The sequence below is a fragment of the Ruditapes philippinarum genome, unplaced genomic scaffold, assembly GCF_026571515.1.
Source record: "Ruditapes philippinarum isolate M1 unplaced genomic scaffold, ASM2657151v2 ctg6719_1_1_1_1, whole genome shotgun sequence".
NCBI classification, from domain to species: domain Eukaryota; kingdom Metazoa; phylum Mollusca; class Bivalvia; order Venerida; family Veneridae; genus Ruditapes; species Ruditapes philippinarum.
Genome location: NW_026861935.1, coordinates 23,627 through 41,778, shown reverse-complemented (window position 1 = coordinate 41,778; position 18,152 = coordinate 23,627). Strand labels below are relative to the sequence as shown.

At 33.5% G+C, this 18,152-nt stretch overlaps 2 protein-coding genes across 2 annotated transcripts; one reads left to right on the top strand and one right to left on the bottom strand.

The window, feature by feature from the left end:
* Positions 1 to 376: 376 nt before the first annotated feature.
* LOC132717405 (uncharacterized) lies at positions 377 to 5,320 on the bottom strand. Its single transcript, XM_060700866.1, has 2 exons — positions 4,854 to 5,320; positions 377 to 4,202 (listed from the first exon to the last, which is right to left on the bottom strand). The coding sequence occupies exon 2, from the start codon at positions 2,671 to 2,673 to the stop codon at positions 1,108 to 1,110; it is 1,566 nt and encodes a 521-aa protein (XP_060556849.1). The 5' UTR covers positions 2,674 to 4,202; positions 4,854 to 5,320; the 3' UTR covers positions 377 to 1,107.
* A 3,464-nt stretch (positions 5,321 to 8,784) lies between these two features.
* On the top strand, positions 8,785 to 17,815 carry LOC132717404 (uncharacterized). Its single transcript, XM_060700865.1, has 2 exons — positions 8,785 to 9,141; positions 16,936 to 17,815. Exons 1-2 carry the CDS (start codon positions 9,019 to 9,021, stop codon positions 17,698 to 17,700), a joined length of 888 nt encoding a protein of 295 aa, XP_060556848.1. The 5' UTR covers positions 8,785 to 9,018; the 3' UTR covers positions 17,701 to 17,815.
* The last annotated feature ends 337 nt before the right edge of the window (positions 17,816 to 18,152 follow it).

The window sequence follows — 18,152 nt, the reverse complement described above, 5'->3', positions numbered from 1 at the left end:
ACAATTCAAATGGCGAGAATCCTAAACTCTCTTGTGGAACTTCCCGATACGCAAACAACATAGCATTCAAATACTTATCCCAATCTGTAGGTCTTTCACTACACATCCGTTTCAACATCTGCTTTAAACTACCATTAAATTTCTCCACTAAACCATTACACATCGGATGATACGGTGTAGTTGTTAACTGTCTAAGAGACAGCAACCTACTAACCTCATTCATAATCTGTGAAGTAAATTGTGATCCACAATCTGTAAGCATTTCCTCTGGAACCCCTTATCTACTATACATGTCAACAAATGCTTCGGCTACTCTTTCAGTCTCTATACTAGGCAATGCAATTGCTTCAGGATATCTGGTAGCATAGTCTACCATGGTCAAAATATATCGGTTCTTCCTATCAGTCATAAGTTCGATCGGACCAACAATGTCAACGGCAACTCTCTTAAAAGGAGTATCAATCAAAGGCATCTTACCTAAAGTTACCTTACTTATTCTACCTTTAGAAATAGTACGTTGACAAATATCACAAGACTGACAATATCGTCTAACCTCTACAAGAACATCTGGTCAATAAAACTCCCCTAAGACTCTATCACTTGTCTTCCTAATACCAAGATGTCCTGCCAAAAGCGAGTCATGCGCTACTTTTAACACAGTCTCCCTAAGATCCTTAGGAACTACTAACTGCCTACTTACGTCACCATTTCCTGCCGTAAACTCTCTAAACAACATCTTATTCCTGATCTGAAACTTCACTTGCCCTTTACCTCTACAGTTTCTAACAGTACCTTCCTCTGCTTTCTTTCTACATCCATCTAATGTTCTATCTGCCTGCTGCTTCTCTACAAACTCTACATTAGTGATGTCTAAAATCTGTGAAGGAACTTTTAAGTCTTCTATGAGCTTTAACTTTACTCTGCGATCTTGTTTCTACTGCTGAAGCTAACTTACCAAAATTTGGTTCTACAGCACCCTCTATGTTACCGATAATTACATCATTTGTAGGATTATCTACACATAGTGCTTCTACAGTACCCCTGTAATACGGACAATCAAGATCAATTAACGCCATGTCTAATCTGTGCTCACTACCATCAATGTACTTACATCGTCTGGACTTCCCTAACAATTGATTTTGCATTTACCAAATTCCTTCGTACTATGACACATGTACACCCAGTATCTCTCATTGCAACTATAGCTTTACCATTACATATACCTCTAGTTGTCGGACATGAATTTATAGTAACTGTACCCAAGTCTTCAAAATCCCCAAGTTCTATCAAACTACTACCACTATCTGATCTCGGCATCGAAATTTTCGAATCTGCATCTCTATTTCTTCCTCTACCTCTACTCCTACCTCTATAACCTCCTCGCCTTCTATTACCCTGATAACTATTATCATTCTTACTTGGATTCATTGAGTTCGGTTCTATGTCTTCCGCTGCATTAGCTTTATTTGTAGCCTTATTTCTACAGAAAAATGCTGTATGCCCTAAACGACCACAATATGTGCATTTATAACCTTCATACTGCTGAGATGCTCTACCTCTATTTACCAGTCTATCGTTACCTCTTTGCATACGATAACTACTACCTTGATTTCTATCTACAGGTCTACTCGGCAATGCATAAGGCTTAGCTCTTTCTTTAATTCCATGATTCACTACATACTTCGGACCTCCTCTAGTCTTGGCAAACAAATCTGCATCTTCCGCTACTTCACGGGCTGAAAACAACTTCTTACTACTAAGGTTCTGATATAGTTCTCTATTGCAGATATCTAAAAATTGATCCCTTACTATGAAGTCTAACAACTTTTCAAAAGTCTTCTCCACCTTACTCAATCTTAGCCAACCATCTAAGTATCTAGAAATTCTAGCTAGAAACATAACAAAAGTATCATTTTCACGGGGCCTTTCAGTCCTAAACTTCTTCTTATACCCATCATCAGTCAACTCAAACTGCCTTAACAAAGCATCTTTCAGCTTATCATAATCCGTCCTATCTTCTAATGGAAGCCTATCAAATACCTCCCTAGCAGTACCTTTTAACAGAAACGGTAAGTTTAGTGACCACATTTCATGTTTCCAATTCTGAGCAGACGCATAAGTTTCATAAACATTCAAATACGCATCCATAGAATCAATCTTTTCGTCAAATGGAGTCATCTTCACCTGAACCTTACCTACACTCTTCTTACCTAGCATATCTAACTCTATCTTCATCTTATGTTCTGTATCTAACTTCCTAGCTTCTGCTTCCTCCTTCTCTCTTTCTAACTGACGAGCATAATCTAACTTCTCCTTTGCAACCCTAGCCTCATTACTTAACTTCTCTTTTTCCATTCCTATCTCTATTTCTAACTTCTCTTTTTCCATTCCTATCTCTATTTCTAACTTCTCCCTAGAAATCTTAAAATCATAATCTAACTTCTCTTTTGCTAACCTAGCTTCTAATTCTAACCTATCCTTCTCAGCTTCTAAACGTTCCTTCTCAGCTTCAAAACGTTCCTTCTCAGCTTCAAAACGTTCCTTCTCAGCTTCTAACCTACTATGTCTTTCTTCACGCTCCCTTGCTTGCTCCTCTTTAACAAAGTTTCTCAAAGCCTCATCTGTATACCCTAACTCCTGACCTACCTTCATCAACTCATTTACACTAGTCATCTTGAACTTATTATGTATATTTCCTACACTGTAACACTACTACAACAACAACTTATGATACAAGTAAAATCTTACCGTGAGGTAGAACAATGATATCAAAGTATCATTAACGGGTAACACTACAACCCTTAAACACAAAACGCTATATTCACTAAGTGCAATCACGGTGCACTATAACACTACACTTCAGTGTAACACCATATAATTAAACGCATTTATCACTCTAGCGCTATAATCAAAATGTATCTTCACTGTACACAGTACTAAAATAAACAATGTATCATATATTCTAAACACTATACCTCACCACTACAAACACTAAGTTTCAAACTCATCTAAGTATCTCACTAAGGCTGTATAATAATAATCTTAAGTGTACAGTAGACAGTAGGCAATAATTAAAACTGTTCAAAATACTTTAAACTTCAAAGTCCAAACTACGACCCAAAACTCAATGTCGCGTAGCACTTTACCCCACAGTGCAAAAATATAAAAGGTATATGGCCAGTTTCAATATACTACAGACACAAAGTAAACACAAAGTAAAATTGTAAATGACACAATAAATTAAATGTTCACCTAGATAACAGACACAGTTTCTTTATCTAGAAAAAAGTACACAAGGCGGGTAGGGTAGTACCTTAAATTGCAGAGTGTATGTGTGTATATGTGTACTTCCGGTGTTTTACCGAAAGGTCACTTTCAGATTACAAAACTGGTGGTCTCATCATAAAGTGACATCTAAAAGGAGGAAAATGGAACGAACTCACCCTAAACGTCCACTCTCGGGTCTGTGTGGCTGTTATAACCTCTCAGCTGGATAGCTGTCACACACACAAGTCCGTTTCATTTGTCACGGTATCAATCTGAAAATGTTAAGAAATTATAATCACACTAAATAAAAAAAAATAATTAAAAGTGATACAAAATTTAACTACCTTTAAGTAAACTAAATTTAACTTTAAATTGTAAATAAAGCTTTTTACTTAAAATAAAAACCAAAGTTTCTAGTGTTAGCTATATAACCGAGCTGCAGTAAAATGAGTGTGGTTTGTTTCAAATAACAACTCTAGTCAACCGGTATCCAATCACGTCGAGGTCACCAAATGTCACAATAGGGACTACGATGGGATACCAGTCCGACCACAATTGCTACCTAAAACAACCAACAACTCAGAACAGAACATATATACAAATTTATTTACAAGAAACGAATATTTATAAATGAAAAATGATTATATATGAAAAGTCACTGCGCAAACAAACACTATCAACGTATCTCAGTCTATTTCTCCAAACACTATCAACGTAAAGTTTCTGTCATGATGTTTCAATAAAGTGGTGGCGTTGTTGAACAAAATTCGTCACAATGGCGGGCATCTTGTATAAAATCTTATCAAGCGTAACTGTACTTCCTACAGTGTTGTCACAGTTGATAGGATCCTGAACAAGGGCATGCGTCACCCTTTAGCCATGGACATACGTGTGGAGGGCCCGTGTCATCTTCGGGTGTGTCCTCAAATAAGAAGCTACAAAGTATAAAACATGGTAAGTTCCATGATAATCAAAAATAAGGGTATAATAAAGTCCCTTGGAAAAGACTCGACCTTTGTCGGTTTCCAATAAATTAACGTGCTTCTTTGAATAAACAAAATGTCCACTATAGTACACCATACATTCCGTCTTCCAAAATCATGCCACTGAAGATCCTTCTCTAGAGATACGTTAGTTTTGATACGTTGTATTTAGTTATAACAAAAACTGATGATAAATGAAATGAAGTAAGATGATAACGTAAATTAAATTGATTGAAACAAATCATTACGATACTGCAGCATTTTACATAAAGTTACACAAATACGGTAGAACCATAATAAATTATTTATGAATAGATATATATATCTATAAAATATTCACGGCTCCTATACAATTACAATATAATTAAAACTTCAATTAACATACATCAATTAACATGTCTCGGTATAAATTTGCAATAGCGAAACACTAGAATAAAAAGAGCTTTTAAAATTTAATCTGCAAAAATTTAGAAAATTTAGAAAACAATAAATTACTGCCAAATAACTAAACCTGAATCAAATAAACTATAATTCTAATAGAAAATAGTATTTTACGAAATAGCAAAAATTTATGAAACAAAATCACTAGAAAATTAAATTTACCTTGTACAAGCTGTAATTTTATGACAAATATAATTTGTCTATCACCGTCATAGTGACCTGTATAACGTCCAGTGCATTGCAATATCTCACTTAAAATTTAGTCATTATATAGCAAACTACTGAGTACTGAGCGGGAAAACGGATCGTGCAAAACATGAAAAATCGATTTGCCCGAAATAAAGCTGGGACGGCGGGAAAAATAGTTATGTAAAATAAAGGCCCGTCCTTCAAATACAGACATAATACATAGATCTGGTTCATAAAACAAAAATGTAACTTTCTTATTACTGAAAGGATTTTTGTGAAATAAACGGCAAGATGTTTAAATTGAGACATGGAAATTTATGCAAACCATAAAAATACTCTAAATAATAATTTCACCCGAAAACTCTAAATTGAACAAAAGATGATGCAATCTCACACCAATGAATATAGAGTAAAAATGAGGTTCGGCGTGAAAATATAATGCAAGATTTTACAAACGTACTTTCACTTTGTGACACTACTCCTCGCAAAATATAACCAATGATCTGTACTTCTCTTAGCTTAAGCATTAGGATACAATTGTGTCGCCTTTTGCACCTTTAAAACGTTAGCTTAGGGTAAGCTTTGACGATTCGTTCGGCGCCGACCTATAAGCGCAAATAGGCTTTAAAACTACTTGTCCCATTAATCTTGTCAATCTAGATATGCTTTAATCATCTTCAACATTTTAAGATTAAATCTTTGACATCGTTTATTCGTCTTTAGATTCCGCAGTGTGGTCCGATATTTCATGATTCTGTTTCAAAATTGGCACCATAATTAATGTTGACTGGAAGCAAATAGTCGAATCTAGCAATAAACTCATTGACAATCTTCAGTGAGCATACATCAGTCTGCTAAGAAGAATCTGCAAACACCTTGGTGTATTTAATGAAGTCGTAAGTAAACACCATGGCATATCTGTTGCCATTTTAGTTATCTGCAAAGTACCAAAAACAATCGATGAAAGAACACAAATTGAACACCGCTCGGCAGATGTCCTATCAGTATTTTTTGCATTCACTTTAGTTCTACATTGGCTGCACAAATATCACAGACCTTTACAAAGCTTGATATCATCCGTCAGTTAAAACTAGTTGTCATGAGTCGGTGTACATCACAACATGGTCTATAAACTGTATATAGTAGTCGATGCAATTTGTTTTCGTTTGCATATAACTATACACGCAGGACTGACCAATCCGGATTATCACATTTTCTGGATTCACAGTGGTCCTTGATAATGTCGCTATATCTATGTCAATTTCCTTAGGTTTTGCCATTTTTTGCACTGGTTGCTTCGGTCAGAATTGTACCCTGATCTATGTCACAGATGTGACATGCGTTTGTGTATTTTCTTGAAAGATATGTTTTTATAATTGCCTGCTGTTACATCTTACCAAGACAATTCCATTCGATCTACACACCTATGTCTCTACATCAAAGGACATTAGTCACACTTACAGTTTGAATTATTAATTTGCATAATTAGAGAATATATATACACACATTCGTGTCCAGACTGTAACTTTGACATACAATGCAGCATTTAGAAAAAAAGCATATGTGTCTTCCAAATCAAGAAGTCTTTATACGCACAAGATCCATGTCATTACCCCCAAGTTCAATGTCACATTGATAGTTTGAAGGAACATATTCTAACACTAAAATGTTGGACGTACACATTCGTGTCTGGACTGTTACTTTGTCATGCGATGAAGGATTATAAGTAACTATCATTAAATCTTCCACATCAAGACCACATATCGCATCGAATAACCATGGGCCTATCCTTAACCCATTACGTTATATACACGCCTTTTAACGCCTTTTTCACCCCCCCCCCCTTCTTGTTGTCTCAAATGGTGAAAAAATGCCTTATTTAGGCCCCCAACACTTGTTTTTGTTTGAGAAATGTTGTTAAAAAAGTAACCTCTTTTTCGGCACGGCCCCCCAACCAAAAGATACATCAGGGGGTTGCCAGAAGGGGGATGTGCCCCCTTCTGTTTGGGGGGTTTGAAGGGGGCGGAATCCCCCTCATCGCCAAGAAAATTTTGGACTTGTGAGGGGCTATAAATGACCCCAGATTGATCATAGGGTAACGAGTAACCAACGCTGAAAAGCATTTGACTCTATCTCAATCCATTGAAAAGTTGCAGCACTTTGAAATCGATTTTGATGGAAAAAATCAACGCAAAATAGTGATTTTTGGCAATTTTGAGATGTCCCCTCGTTGCCATGGTAACAGAAAATTTAAGCCTGAGCATGTTGTTGCAAGGGCAATGGTCCAGTCAACATTTGTGCCAAGTTTGATTAGTGTTGAAGCAGTATTTACAGTTTTATAGCAATTTGAACTTGTAACGGGAGACTTTTCAATGAAAACAGCCATTTTTCACAAAATGCTCATGAAGTAATGGGTTAAGGTAGAGACGGAAAGTTTGCTTAGAATATCACTTCATTTCACAAAAACAATATTAAGTAATTAGTTCATTTCCTACTTTTTTTCTTTTTATAATACTGTTCCCTACATTGTCTCAACGTTTTCGGGGGCATTTCACTTTTGTGTGACAAATATAATGGTTCACATGTATTCTGTTTCTTGAGATTTACCATGTACATTTAATCAAATAAGCCTGGTGACTTGTATGATAAACGCATGTATGCACTACAAGTATATAAGATATCATTCATGCAAAAGAACAATTTATGGTTTGAGCCACTGGAAATAACGACAAAAATGGGAAAAAATGGACAAAATATTCAGCCAATTTGTGAAGTCTCCCCGTCAGTTTTGAAGCGCGTATTTCACTGTATCTGCTACATTTGGTTTACATATATTTGCTATCATAACAAATGTATCCCGGTTAAACATTTATTCTCTACATCAAACCTCTTTTACAAATGGAGAAAATGTTTGTTTATCAACGAATGTAGCACCAAAACTATTCATTACCGGAATTAGACAAGTCGACAGCTTGGTGCGAAAAAAGGTTGTATCTCCTTCTTTATCTCATATGAGTTACAACCCTTTCGCACCAAGCCCTCGAAATGAACTATTGAATAAGGGACATCATTTCTGAAGTTGAAATGAAGTTATTATTAAAGGGAAAACAAATCATAAGTCTGTACCTCGCACATGCACCAGTGATACAATTACCAAATTCTTGGCAAATGATTTTTCTTTTAAAGTTTCAATACAATTAATGTTTGCTTAATTATATTGTCACACTTTCAAACTATTGTTTAAAACATCGTCAATTACAAATAGCTCGAAATGTTTATACACAAAGGGTAAAAATTCTAAGGTCATCAATTTAAAGCCTTCCTTTCCCAAATTTAAGCAAAAAGATATTCATAAACAAATACATAAAAATCAGTAGAAAACCCATTTGTTTACAAAAAAGATATTGAAAAAGAATATTTAAGTAGTATTTGACATCTATTAAGAATCGAAAATATGATCCTTAAGAAAATCACCCTGTCTTTCAGTACCTGTTAAGTCTGCCTTGCATGGCAATGTAACTAGATGCTTTATAAATTTGTAAAGGTTATTTGTATATGTAATTTCAATTTGTGCAGTCGTATAAAATATTATTTAAAAAGATCTTATAATTCTGTTTTAAGATTTGACCCTACAATCGTCCATCTATTGATGAACAGGTCATGACTCACTGAAGCTAAAGAGACAAGTGTTGCGTCGATAAATGTAATTGATCGATAACCATGTAAACCGTTATGCCATACCTTAAAATCCGTAAAATTTACTACGGAATCAGGCAATTCCCGACAAAAGATCAATTATTCAAATGTTTAAATGTCTCAGATCAATATTGACAATTCCGTTAATTATACATCATCAACTGGCTAAAACTAAAACCAAATCGATTTTTAAACCAGTTATGCCATACACAGTGATAAGTTTCAGTTTAAATATACCCAATTGTTGTATAAAATCAATTCAAACATCTTAAATACTTGTTTCAAATAAAATTAATCAGTCGCAAATTACGAAATTCAAAAAGACGCTGCATTAACTATAAATAGTTAAAGCATCATTAAAAGCAAAATTTAAATTTGTTATTGGACGATTTGGAGTCAATATAATTATTTCTAAAACTTGTGAGCCTAAATTGGAAAAATAATGAACATTTTGACAATTCACATTTCAAAAATGGTTAACAGTTACGGAAAATCGACTTTATTATTAATTACACAAGTTTGTATTATAATATTTCTTTGCTTAACAACCCATGATCATCGTGTGGTAAGACCTTTTATATTTTATATTTCTTTTATTTGATGATTTTATTCCAGATTATTACTTATGCTTGAAAACTTACCATTATTTATGTTCCTGCAATTTGCTGCTACTACAATATAAGCTATTTCCAAATTAAAAACAATCATTTCATTATTGTACCTGAAGTTTTCAAGATTACCATATTATTACAGTTTATAGCCTTGCATGAATGTACAAAATTCAAAAGTTTCCCGTACAAGTTCAATCATGCTTAAGTCACTTTTTTTCTCAAAAGCTCTCTTTTAAATATTACTTCCTTATTATATATTGTTATAGGATTATATTCGAAAAAATATATCCTGCATAAAATAAAGTTTCATTGCATATGATTTTAAGTAAGCAAACGCTATATATACACAAAAAAGTAAGTATTGCAACACCTGATTTTTGTGTGGCTGCATGGCCGAGTGGTTAACGCGTCGAACTAGTAATCTAATGATCACTAGCCGCATGAGTTCAAACCCTGTCAGGGGCAAGTCGTTGTTTCATTCAGCAAGAAAATTTACACACCTTGCTCAGTACTGGTTGGTTCCAGGAACGGATTCGAAAGTGTGTCTATAAGCTTATAGCTTCCTACACAATCGAACTAAAATAGATTCTGTATAAACCAACACCTGATTTTTTAAATGCCATCTACACATTAAAATCAGCGTTAGCGTTCTTGTTTATCATTAAGTTCAAGGATTCCATCCTTCACAATAGCAGGAAAATGTATGATTGGCATACTTTGTGCGAATACATGTATATCAAAGGGCCTTTTTTAACAAATATTAGCCAGGTTCATCAATATATTTGGCTTTTTATAAGGAAACGCTAATCAAACGATTTTGGTTACGACCATCGTTCCATCACCATTGGTATCGTTTTGTCAAGAAAATATTACGTTTTGTCATACTGTCTTCCATGAACGTACATAAATCACCGGATCTAATTTGCCGGAACATTGTTTAAAATAGAAATGTACAAAAGATACAGAAATGTCTAATGCGTACTATACTGAACGAAAAAAATATATTTTCCTGTATTAAAGTGAAGATATACACAAATATGAACATCAGGAATGAAGTAAAATTATATAAAATGAACGATCTTTTTATTGTCATTTATTGTAAAATTTTATTGCTTAGGGTCTATCCTGAAGAAGTGAAATGGTAGTTAAAATGCAGAAAGGGTCGACTAACAAAATCATAAATAAAGTTACGTTTGCGCGTAGAACGGATCAGCGTATTGACTTCGGCTTGTGAAATGTTGTTAAAGCTTGTCTAAGCTAATGACGTGAAATAAGACTGATCAAAATTATCACAAAGGTGTTCAATTGGATTTATAATAGGGCTTTTGGCAGGCCAGACGTCAGTAAATGGAATTTTGTTTGCGCTAAGTAAAATGTGTCTCTAGCTGCATGGCTTGAAGCATTCATGTCTAAAAGAGTGGTATTGGTACTATTTGAAACAGTACGATAACGTGCCTTGCAAAACTTTTATTACGGTACCGTTGGGCATTCAACAATGTGAAAAATACACTTATATACGGGAATATACGGTCTCGTATTTTCAACATACATGGGCGTATACGGGGCGTATTTGTCTAAAATACGAGTCCGTATAGGGAACATCGGATTTACGGTCAGTCCGAATATTGACCAGGCATATACTGAATTCTGTATTTGTTCCATACATGAACGTATATTTGTTCGTATTTTGTAGTATTCGGAGATAATATTCGGTATACGGACTTTATCGGTGCCATTTACTCTAGTACACTATAGATATACAATTGATATACGGAACCGTATTTTTTAGATATACAGGTTTGTATATTCTACATGACATATACAGAGCATATACGGATCGTATTTTCTATATATATAGAGGATATTTTGTATATATACAGAGGATATACGGAGTCGTATTTTACACATATACTTAGGATATATGGAATCGTAATTTTGATATATACAGGGGATATATAGAATTGAATTTTAAAGCAATACAGAGGGAATACTCAGCTGATTGTTTAGATATGAGAGCATGTACAATGTCATATATGTGCATCAACATATGACACGAGTTCATGACTGAAATACAGACTTGTACATGTTTGATTATACATTTTGACTTTATAATTTATTGGAAGTATTTGAAGTAATAAAGCTGAAACCAAATATAAAACTCAAGTTAACAGTTCTTTATTCACTTATAAACATATAAACAATAGGTATGCATATATAACAAAATAAAAATGATTACTGGTAGCCCTACAACATTTACTGTCATATATCAAATGCAAGCCTGACACTAGAAGGACACATTAAGAGGTGCAACGATATGGTGATATACCGGTATATTATGGTGCAGACATACCGCGGTACATAACCCACGTACCGCGAATTGTCGTCAATGATCAAAATATACATTTACATATTCCGACATTTTTAAGTCTTGCCATCGCATGTCGTTTAACTATACAAACTAAGTGTTCTTTTCTTTTTATCTTAACAATGATTTTTTTTCTGAGCCATTCTTTTTACACCTCTTTTTAAAAGATTGTAAGTATGAATTATTCGTGTCTACATTCTAATATAACTTCAGGAAACAGAGGAGTTATTAGCACAAATCTTTTATGTAGATAGGTTTTAATAATGCTAATAAAAAAAACTCCGTACCCACAGGAATTTGTCATTCAAGCACTGTAATCAAAAGTACTAAAATATTTCAAATGAATCATCTTTAGAATAGGGTTCATCAATATGTTGCGTAAGTCATTGTTACGAAGACTTTTTTCGTGACGATATTATCATCGCCTTTTGCATGTGTGAAACTGGAAAAAAACAATCCTGTTTATATAGTGTCATTAAATGATTAGCAATATTTTTTACAAAAAATTATAGAAAATCTTAATTAATTTGTATATGCAATACATGAAAATCATGTTTATATTATTAGAATAAAGGGGTTATTTACGAGCGCTCCTTTTTTACACGATTTTAATGAAATAATTCATATATCACGGAAGATCAGTAATACACATGGGCATGGGATTTTGGTATGTATCAGGTGACAGTTCATCGTGCTGTCGTATGGTCAAAATCGTACTGTAACCATCGTACTGCCGTACTAATCTCGTTCGATTTATCTTAGTCCTCTTTGTTTGTCGGTTTCAAAACAAAACTTGTCATAAAAGTCTGGCAACTTCCTTTTAATTTAAATAAAGGAAAAAAGTGTAAATTATAAGTCGAAAATATCATCAACATAATTATAACAAAGTGATTTAACTGTATAAAATTAACATATCCGTTTAATTTAATAATGTGTTATATGAAGGAAAAATAATTGAATAGAATAAGTGTACACACATTGTGTATAAATATCTGAAAAATATTATCCCTCGGAAGCATTTAATACGTTTCTAATATTTCTGTTTTTGACTCTTGCATATTACATAGGATATTCTAGCATGTTCAAATGCGAAGAAAAATGCTAAGAAAGAAATGTCTTATTTGACGTCATTTAATGAAATGTGACAGCATTAAGCCTAGTTAACATTAATTCTATTAATTCTAATATATAAGATATACAAGAGAATGAATCAAACACTGGTTGTCAGTACGGACCGTGATATCTGACTCTTGGTTACTCCTTAACTGTTACTCGACAGAGCCTCGCTTTCAAGACCATTGTATCTTTATAGACAGTTCGTCCCTGATTATTTTGTCTTATTATGTTTACAAATACAACAATGTTACATCATTTTTTATTAAAGAATACGTAAACTCACAGATATATATAACTTGCTATTATACTCAATTTCAACTACAATCGCATGGATCTCAAAACACCATTACACTGTTTACTGCCCTGAAATTCATAATTAAACTTAAGCATCAAGAGGACATTGGAAATATTTTCTAATTTATTACGTGTGCGTAAGTGTTATAAATCTGGTAATGAAAACACTCTTTCGTAAGTAAAAAAGTAAAACAATGCATATTTGATGCGATAAAAGAACTTTCACCTTCTCAAAATCCTGATCTTTTTTTGGCAATGTTTTAGATCGTTTAAGAAAAATCCAATCAGTTGACCAATCAAGCTATAACAGCATCGGTTAAATACTATATATAGATAAAAACCATAAAAACAAGAATTGTGTCAAGATATTTTTCATAATAACCATGATTATTATGTTTCGTTTACATACTATTGCCATGTTCTCCAGATTTAACCTTGAAGTCCTAAACAATGTACAAGTCATTGACTGATGATGACGCACGATTAATGGGAGAATATCTATGAAGATATCACACGACAATATTTCAAATATTTAGGCATCATTAGTCGACAAACATACATCTCAGTGACATCAATCGGTTTCTACTTGTTGTTTTTTTTTAATTTCACATTTCACTGCAGAGTAGAAATACAATAACAAAACAACAGCAACAACAAACACGATGCGGAAAAACAAATAGAATAATGTCTTTTTCATTTCAATATGGTTATTCAAGGTCTATGAAATAGAAGAATCTGGTTAATCATAAAAGATATTAACGTTTTAGTGCTGGTCAAGATTGAAAATGTTAACATAAATAACGGACAATGTTTCACATAGACATCCAGTTATGAGATCCCAAATGTTTTTCCCTTGTTCTTTTACATGATTTATGTTAGAAATTAAAAGTAAAATTGACCGTTATTCGGCAAAACATTGCGCAAACTTACGTAATCGGAGAAAACCGACAGTCAATATACCCTGCTGGATTTTATGGTCCATACCATACTTTAATCACTATTTCCAATACAGCACGTGACTGTTACACACTATTATGTCATAAATGAGCCCGTCCAAAGAGAATGAAGATTGGGTTGGAGAAAGTCATCAGATTTCCGTTACATCTGGGACAAAAGACATCTTAAGTTGCTCAAAAATAAATAAATAGATAAATAAATAAATAGATAAATAAATAAAAATGAAAAATGTCAGAGAATAAATGAATGAATGAATAAGTTAATAAATTAATTTATTATAAATTAATTAATTTATTAATAATGAATTAATTAATAGATTAATTAATAAATAATAAATAAATAATGGAATGAAATGAATGAATCATCTTTATCATCAGAATGAATGAAGGAATGTATTCAGACTATGTGTACTTTACATTGCAATTCAATTCATGTATCTTTATTCACCTAGGTATGAAATATGCTAGATAGATAGATAGATTTATTTCGGCTAAATGGTAAATATGTTACATGATAAACAAACACAATATAGATTAAAACAATCACAAATAAATAAATAAATGAATTAATACTATATTATGTAAGCCATGGCATGTTCCCAAAACAAAACCAAGGATAACACAAAAAAGATTAAGCTCTTATTTCCATTGTGGTTCTTAGCATATGGTGGCATGACAAATATAGCTATTTCAAAAAAGAAAAAAATATATATCACTTAAGAAAAATCATATTAATAAAGGATATCATTGAGAATTATCATAATTTAAAATGTAAAGTAATGTAATTGATTAAAAGGTCTGTATCACATTAAAAAATAATCACGTGCATATTAAGAAACGATTACATTAAAAATGAGCACAGTTTAAACGATTATTGCGATTTATTATCACAGGGACCGTGATGTATTAAGAGTAACTTAAATACGAACATACAGCTATGAGTTTGTAAGGAAACAACATGTTATAGATTACACTATTCAAAAAAGAGACAGTTTAAAGGTCTTAATAAGAAAAAATAAATCAAATTTCAAAAACTAAAACAGTATACCTGAGCCGAAAAATAATTCAATAACAAATGACAACATATAAATTTTGTTACAAGAAATTTCAAGAAAAACACATACATGCTACTTAAATTGTGACTTTTGACGGCTACCTTAAAACGATGAAATTTGTTAATTTCAGTCATACAAGTTGGAAGACTGTTCCAGAGTTTAGCACCAATAAAACTAAAAGACTTTGATCGAGAACCTTTAACCTTTGGAAGACAATACTCTCCTTTTTACTCAGTCTGGTGAATAAGAATGCATAGATTCCTGAGAAACAAAACAATCACTTAGGTACTCCTTGGCCATTTGGTGTTTAACCTTAAAAACATGACATTACATAATTTGTTCAACTCTCTTACAAACTGGTAACCAATTAAGGGATTTAAAATTAAAGTATGGAATCAAGGTTTAGAACAAATATCATCATTTTATTTTTCGATGTCTGTAATTTATTTTTCAAGACCTGAGTTAAACCATTATACCAGACACTAAGGCATAGTCAAAGTGACACTGAATTAAGGAATTGACAAGCAAGCAGTTTTTTTTTATATGCTGTGTAAGGGAATCTTTCTTACGGTAAAGGAACTTTAACCTGGCGTTAGCCTTCTGAATAACTGTGTCTGCCATGAAACCAAAGGACAGGTACTGATCAATAGTTACCCCAAGGTACTTGATAGATGTGGGCGCTTCTATTGCAGTGCCGTTACAATTTATATTTAATTTTCAATGTGACCTGAGTTTTTGTTTAGACACAAACACAATGGACTCAGTTTACCCTAAGTGCAAGGATAACTTATTATCAATTAACCATTGACTTACTGAAGACAAATCTTCAGATACAGAAGTTTCGACCTCAGATATTTATTTTTCCAGAAACAAGTATTCCAGAGTCATCAGCATATAAAAGTGTTTATACAAATGCCTATAAGAGTTAAACAGATCGAATATAGTCTACAAAGCACATTAAGTGGCCTTGAGCTACAATACCGTTTTAGGTTGTATATCTTAATACAAATTATAACATAAGTACTAACATATATTGGATTTTATTATCGTTTGTTGTCTGTACATAATATAGACTATGCCAAAAATCTTCCGAAGCTTTACACTTCCTGTGCTCGACGATATAATCAGAAGGCAGTTAACATGTAAATAAATACAGCAAATGAACATTGAGTTCAAGCTTCAAGTTACTATTGATGTAATTCTGACAAATATTGAACAAATGTTAGATTTCTTCTTATAGGTAACGGGCAATTCTGTATATCCATACATTTTTCGCATAGCAAACTTCCTCCGATGACAACGACATTAGTGCGAAAGCCATGTGCGATGCATGCCTAGAACATGATAGAACACACCTTCCAAAAAGAAATCGTTCAAGAACGCAGCAATAGGCATAATATTCACTTGCCTTATCGTGTACTCAAACCTTGCCATCAGCTTGATATATCGAAAACTCTCCGAGACAAGAACGCTATACCATTGTTGTTTAAGCAAGTGTTGGTGTGTGTGTGTGTGTGTGTGTGTGTGTGTGTGTGTGTGTGTGTGTGTGTGTGTGTGTGTGTGTGCGTGTGTGTGTGCGTGTGTGTGTGTGTGCGTGCGTGAGTGTGTGTTTGTGTGTGTTGCCATATTACACGATTTAAGAGGCGGCGTCGCCTCAAAACACAACCAACGTTTGCTCGACGTCCATGTAGCGCACCCTCGCGCAAATGTTTTGGTAGATATACGGTTGATGTGTACCAGTGGAGTTGTCAGTAGTAGCTGTGGCAGGTTGGAAGCTATTGCGCAGTTGGGTGGTCCGCATATAGCAGTCTTGGGCATGCAGACGTCCATTTCGTGGTCGATCTTAACCCTAAGCCTCATCCTTTCTCAGTAAATGTTAGATAATTGCTCATCTTATAAGTAGTACCCTTATAATAAACGAAGTATGAACATATAAACTATGCATCGTTTATATAATTACAGGTTTTTAAAAGGGAAAACGAGCACATTCCAACAAAAATAATACAGTTTGGACTAGGCGGAACAGCAACAACACTTCAATTTCAAATATTATGTGTTCTTATGGCCTTATTACATCAGGACGAAATTAAAGATGTAGGATGCTACTATGCTAGACAACCTGCACACAAATACTGCGTCATAAAAACTCATTTTATAAAAGACACATTTTTTCAAATACTTCCATCAGATGTGTGGATTTTTATGACATCTAGCAGTTTACTTTCGGATGAAAAGAAAACAGAATTGGAGACACATAAGGTTAGGATAAGAAATATGAGAATAAGGATACCTCTGATCGTTGACATAGAAACTACATCTAAACGTGGTCATACTGTTGTTTTTGATTATCAACAATTCTTTAGTATTTCCAATACACAAATGCAACATGCAGTGGAATATTTACGGTATTGGGATATCATAAGGTTGTGTTGTGGAAAGCAAATGTCTGCTGATTGGAGGAGACGCTTGTCACCAAAAATATCGTATCAACCTCACCATGATCCACATGGTTATGCTTATCCTGCTTGCGAAATGTACAACATAACCGAGGTTGAAAATTTATTGATTCAAACATTTGTCTATCAAAAATTTGCTAATATTTCTTCACTTCATGACGTAATTGGAAAGCCATCGAATGTTGACGGAGAGCTTGACGGTACCTACTGTGAGCGTTGTAATAAAAATATTGCTGAAAAGGATTTGAAATTCAATGAAAATTGCGCTTGAAATGCAAATAATTGATTACATAGTCCATTAATATTTAAAAAATAAGCAAAATCTGTACGATTGTAGAAACTGTTGATTAGGGACCATTTGTATAATTACATTAAATTTATATGCCTCTTTGTCAATTTATTCAAGACACATACATAGTGCATGTACTAATTTGATGTCTTTTGTAACATTCATTTATCAATAAAGAACAGCTCACATCATTTCAGAGGCAAGTGCATTGGCTGTTGAGTGCATGCTCTTAATAATGCTTATCACCTTCGTAGTAATTGTCATCATTTTTGTTTCATCATTAGTTAATAATAAATACATCGCCATATTTATCATCATCACATGCTCGGCGTAATTTTTGTCATGTTCAACACCTTTTATATCGGCATAATCACCATCCTTAATAACAACAATAACAACAGTAACAAAAGCACCAGCTCAAATGTCTAGTTTTC

Bases quoted from the DNA above. Each gene is read 5' to 3' on its own strand.
- LOC132717404 (XM_060700865.1), top strand. From the start codon at position 9,019: ATGAACATTTTGACAATTCACATTTCAAAAATGGTTAACAGTTACGGA. The intron at 9,142-16,935 runs GTAAGACCTTTT...ATATAATTACAG, and splicing joins CAACCCATGATCATCGTGTG to GTTTTTAAAAGGGAAAACGA.
- LOC132717405 (XM_060700866.1), bottom strand. From the start codon at position 2,673: ATGACTAGTGTAAATGAGTTGATGAAGGTAGGTCAGGAGTTAGGGTAT.